Source organism: Egretta garzetta, unplaced genomic scaffold, assembly GCF_000687185.1.
Source record: "Egretta garzetta isolate BGI_Z169 unplaced genomic scaffold, ASM68718v1 scaffold118, whole genome shotgun sequence".
Classification (NCBI taxonomy): Eukaryota; Metazoa; Chordata; class Aves; order Pelecaniformes; family Ardeidae; genus Egretta; species Egretta garzetta.
This window is the reverse complement of record NW_009260484.1, coordinates 627,928-633,859: the sequence shown is the minus strand read 5'-3', so window position 1 is coordinate 633,859 and position 5,932 is coordinate 627,928. Positions and strand designations below refer to the sequence as shown.

The 5,932-nt window shown below is 41.1% G+C and overlaps 1 protein-coding gene across 4 annotated transcripts in view; it reads right to left on the bottom strand.

Moving 5' to 3' along the window:
• Positions 1–5,932, bottom strand: part of NID1 (nidogen 1) — a 74,093-nt gene that overhangs the window by 6,235 nt on the left and 61,926 nt on the right. For all 4 annotated transcript variants that reach the window (XM_035899703.1, XM_035899702.1, XM_035899704.1 and 1 more), the window contains one exon: positions 2,395–2,566. In XM_035899703.1, the coding sequence (XP_035755596.1) occupies positions 2,395–2,566 (172 nt within the window). The remainder of the gene's footprint in view (positions 1–2,394; positions 2,567–5,932) is intronic.

Below are 5,932 nucleotides of genomic sequence, written 5' to 3'. Positions count from 1 at the left end.
TATGTGCAAGATGCCAGGGAGAAAGACCTCTATTTCAACAGTTCTGAGGACCATTCAAAATATAAGTCTACAGTTCTCCTCCCCACCACCCATCATGTCTGCTCAGGCTCAGCAGCAGGAGCACTTGGCATACATTTGTGGGACTCATTCAAAATTACATTTTTCTTTTCAGTGCACCAAATAAACAACAATGGAATCGGTCAGAGCAGTTTATAGTCAGGGGAGAACACCAAAGAGGGCCATTAATTCATTGATGCTTTACTATTAGTGGCCATTTTTTAGTGGTGTTTTTTTTCCCTGGATGCTCTTTCTGTGGCTGAGAATTTACATAGCCCCTCAATGTAAGCACCTTTGTTGTTTATTCCTTAACCAGCCCCCCTCCCATGGAATCTACTAGGAGACAGAAGTCTGTGCTGCTTGACCTGAACCTGGAGCCCTACTCCATCAGTGGGATTCTGCAAGAACAGAGGTCTCTCCTCAGTCTGATTACACTCATGCCTCTCCCCTTCTCTCACACCATTCATTTTTCCTTATGCTGTCACTTGATGTACATCCACAGATGTTTTCATCCTGCTATTATGTGACTATTATGTAAAATTTTATTTTATGCTAGAGGAATGAGAAAAGTCAACACCATTACTTTTTCATTTAGTTTTTTTTATCACTCAAATTTTCGTGGATCACATGCATTCTTTTCTCATTATGAAGCTTGTTTGCCAACATTGGAATGAGGATACATCTTCCAAAAACTCTCTCTGAGCATATAGTACTTTTGTTCATAAACGAATTCTCACCTAAGAGCATTCAAAAGGCCTATTATATCAATTAAGCAACCATTTAGTAGAACTTCCCAGCAACTCAAGACTGAAAAGGAAGACCTCTGCTTCTGTGCTTCTGAGTATTTTGACTGAAATGTCTCTTCTTAGCAGAGGCCATGCTATAGAAGGTTGCACCAAGACAATAGCAGGCAAGTTCAGACATTAATGAACAGAAATGCAGTACTACCACAGGCTCTGTAATAGTTTTAATTTTCCCTGTATGTCTTCCAATATTCAGGGAACAAAATATCAACAGATCAAAGACACAAAAATAAGCACATACTTCCGTTTTTGCAGGCTGGAACCATAACTTGAAAACATTTATACTTTCCTACTGACACTCTGCTTGGCTATTTCTGTGACTGCAGCTTACAGGCTCAATTTTTAAAGTATGTAGTTATCTGCATCTTCAAACAGAGGCCCAAATAAGACCTTATCATGCATCTGAATGACAGAAGGGAAAATGGTGACACACCATGTGGGAGTTTTCAAAGAAAGAATACTGTACAGGAAGAAGGGCTGTCATGATGGAAATGAAAATATCAAATTGCTTAATCATAGAATCATAGAATGTTTTGGGTTGGAAGGGACCCCTAGAGGTCATCTAGTCCAACCCCCCTGCAGGAGCAGGGACACCACTAACTAGATCAGGTTGCTCAGAGCCCCGTCCAACCTGGTCTTGAATGTTTCCAGGGATGGGGCCTCCACCACCTCTCTGGGCAACCTGTTCCAGTGTTTCACCACCCTCATTGTAAAGAACTTCTTCCTTATATCTAGTCTAAACCTACCCTGGTTTAGTTTGAAACCATTACCCCTTGTCTTGTCACTGCTGGCCCTACTAAAAAGATTTTCCCCGTCTTTCCTATAGGCCCCCTTTAGGTACTGAAAGGCCGTAATCAGGTCTCCCCGCAGCCTTCTCTTCTCCAGGCTGAACGAGCCCAACTCCCTCAGCCTGTCCTCATAGGAGAGGTGCTCCAGCCCTCGGATCATTTTTGTGGCCCTCCTCTGGACCCGCTCCAACAGTTCCATGTCCTTCTTGTGCTGAGGGCTCCAGAGCTGGATGCAGTACTCTAGGTGAGGTCTCACCAGAGCAGAGTAGAGGGGCAGAATCACCTCCCTCGCCCTGCTGGCCACGCTTCTTTTGATGCAGCCCAGAGTACGGTTGGCCTTCTGGGCTGCCAGCGCACATTGCTGGCTCATGTCCAGCTTTTCATCCACCAGCACCCCCAAGTCCCTCTCGGAGTCCAGTAATCTTGAAAAAAAATTTTTTTTAAGGTAAGTGCAATGCTTGTCATCCTGCAAACAATGTATTGAAAGCAAGGTAAAAACAAGTATTTGACAAACCTCTCAAAGTGTCATTGTTTTACCTAGCGAGCATTTTAGAGCAAGTTTTATTTCCAGTGTACCACTCAGATGCAGGACACAAGTAGGTTGTTCCATTTTTGTTACTTGTTTTAGGAAAAGATACTCCTATTATTGTCTACAGACAGCCTAAAAACATGGACACGGAGTATATGGTCATGTTAAATAAATAAAAATCAATCTTTGTACGTATATCTTGGCAACATATCCATACCCTCTCATAGGATCTGCAACAATTGCTCTGGGGTTCACCAGGCCAGTGTCAAAAAGGATGCGACGCTGGCGCCCATCCAGCCTAGCCACTTCTATTCTATCCAGTTGAGAGTCAGTCCAGAAAATGTTGCGACCTAGATGATCTACAGCTATCCCTTCAGGGCTTCCCAAGTCTGTAAGAGAACAGAGGACAAAACATGCCTAGACATGATATTTATTCCAAATACACAATGTCAACCTCATAAGCATTCTCAACTCTTTAAAATAAGTTTTCTCTTAGTTTTCTGGCTGCAGTCCAACAAAATCTACTTCATGCCAGTTGGAAGAGGAATACACATTTTGCCTAATGAAGTTTCAATACACAGAACTTTCACAAATACACCGAATGATAAATTTAGGGCATCCCAAATCTGCATGTAAACTTGCCTTGCAGGGTAGACGTGGAAAAAAAAAAGAGTTGATAGCAGAGAAATAATCAGTAGAGATTATCAGAATCTTATTCTACCCTCCTTAGCAGGCCAGGATCTAGAATCAATTTTATAATCACTAATATCTCCCCTTCTCTGGTACTGGCATATGTGACACCACTCTGAAAACTGGACTTATTCTAAATTTAGTCAATGCAATACTTAAAAGATAATCAAGCTCCAAAGCACTAGAGATAATTATATTAGCTAACTGATGGAATTTAGACACAGTTCTTTGTTTTTGCAGACCAATCCTTTTTGGAACATGTTTTAGTACTGTATGTGCACAGTTTTTCTTGGATAGTTAGTTGTTCCAAAAGCAACAGGAAATAGCAGATAATGACCTTACTGCTTTAGCATTAGTAATTTCTAACTCAGATGAAGGATGCAGAATAAATATATAGCACTCCAAGGTTTAATTCAGCCACTGTGGAAACTGCTATATACTTTTCAAGGTTCATACTTCCATTGAAAAAGAGTAGGAAGGCTGTGTGGGATGCAATGAAGCCAAATACTGGTACAAATCAATTTTAGTCCAATTTCAGTTCCAAAAGAAATAGAAAGAATTGTACGTGGTCACTCCCTTCACACCAGCCAGCTGTTGAAAAAACACCCTCACCTTTCAAATGTGGATCCACACATCATGTGAATGTCTAAGAATGACTGGATGTGGCCCATTAAGCCTTCTATTAATTATCAAGTTTATTCACTGAGAGCCGTTAAACAAACAGTATGTGACACAACCAACCTTTCTGGAGAAAAGGCATTTGGTCCAGAGGACTGGACAGAGCTGTCTAAAATTTGCTACTGTGACTTTGCTGTGAATAGTAGTTGCACAATAGCCTAAACAGCCTCTGCTCTCTTTCATGGGTGGATTATGCTTACCACACTTAACCTGGACACATGACATTTTGGATATATGCTCATTTCTGAAGAGGCAGAAAAGAACAAATAAGATGTATCTCACTGCTTCTAACTCACAACTCATACACAGGGGGTGGCCAAGAAAATAAACGTGAATCAGTTTCCTCTTCACTCCTCCCAGAGGCACTCAGGCATACTTTAACTTAGTTACATTAACTTCACATTACTACTTTTATTTCTCCAAGTGCCTCTGTGGAGCTAAACCTGTCATCTGCAAGAAAATACCTCACATATACTTCAGAACCTCAAATGTTCCTACTTCTTTTCTTGCTAATGGCAGGGGCTGCTGAGGGTGGCCTCATTTTGAGGTGATGGTGGCAGCAATCCCCAGGCAGTCTCTGGGATCAGAAGATCACTCACTGGATGGTACTGGAGGAGTTCCCAGCCTCTTTTAGGAAAGAGAAGAAGGTAGCAGGCAAAAGATATGCTGCCACAGATTCTCAGGAGCCCCTATTCCTTGACCAGTCTCCTTGCTTCAGCTATATTCCGGGAGATTTAAAGTAAATGTCTCTCCTGTCTGGGTGACAATGAGCCAGAAAAAAAAAATAGCCTCCATAAAGGTGTAAGGGAATGTGTAGGCTTCATGTATCACCAGTCTCCCCAGAGGCACAAATGTGTTCCTGCTGTATTGTCATCAGGCCTGATACAGTCACAGGCTCTGTCCCTGGGAACAGGCTTGTACAGACATGTACGGCTGATATGACTTAAACAGCTACAACAAAGAGGAAAGCTCTCCTTCTTGACCTGTCTCCACAGCTGCAGAGCTCCAAAAGCCTCCACCGGCTATACAGCTGCAGGGATAGATGAAAACTGGATGGGAGTCCACAATAAAACATGTTTCTGCAAAGCAACCCAACTTGGATCACAAGAGCTTTAACAAACAACAACAACAACCAAGTACATTCCACAAATATACATGTGAACTGAAGAAACCAGCTGCAGCTCACAGGAGGAAAAAGGCAAAGATCAAAAAAAGACAAAGAATTCTCATTGGTCTTCCGAGATGGAGGCATTTTCCTATTTCCTGAAATTTTAAAGTTTCAGTTTTGGCCAGCATAGAAGACATCCATTCAAACACTGAATATTCAACCTTATTTTGTTCTGACTCCTTACTGAAGAGCCAGTTAACAAATAGAAAGTGGAGCGCAAAAATCACTCAACATCTCTTCAGGAATGGCAGTCACTTCCTATGCAAACAACAGGACAACAGATATCATGAGCTGTCTCTACATGTACATGTTTTTTGTGACAGATAAAAACCATGAGGTTTTCATGTGGCATTGAACACCTTGAATTACCTAAAATAATCAAATTTAGTTGAAAACCTTCACAAATATTTTAAAAATACTTTCTACACTGCAAGATTTTTAATGCATGCACACACACACACACACACTCATTAGACAGACTAACTCATATCCATACAAAATTTTTAGCAGTAGTAATTTCCCTGACTTTTCAAACTGCAGAATCTGAGAAAATACTTTAATAGCAGAAATTGGAAATCCCTTCCCCACAGAATTTGTAGTTGTACAGGCACATGCTTGCACTACAGGTTAGTGCCTTTACATTAAATATGCTGAGATAAAAAAGAAGCCTCACAAATATCTCAGCCATCAAGTTGTACAGAAATATGAAGCTCCATAATTGCTGGAATGGTTAGGGGTAGCCTTAAGCTCTCTCCCTTTTCCCTTACCAGGACAATGGTAGGATCCAAGCTGTCCCCACCTCTCCACTGCCTTTAAGAGCCAGAAAACTGGCATCCCAGCAAACTGGCTATTCTGAAGGACAAACTCCAGGTAGAGATACTGAGCATGTCCAAAGAAAACTAAAGCAAATTTATTGTACAGTATTAAAACTGGTTGATCATTTTGCTAAAATAATTTCCTAAATTTTTGTGACAATAGCTGGAAAGGATTCAAGGCAAGGGCAACCTCCTCCAGTGTCTTGATTTCACAGGTGTTCTAGGATCTGGAGGACGCTAGTTATTCAAAAAGTGCCTCCAGCTACTTTTTTGTTGTTTTTTTAATGCCCTCACATTCACTTCATTCTCCAAACCTGTCTTTCCCCTTAATCCTTTTCATTTAAAAAAAGCTTTTCATATTTAAGACTCATGGGTTTACACTTACCCTTCTAATGAAAATTAAC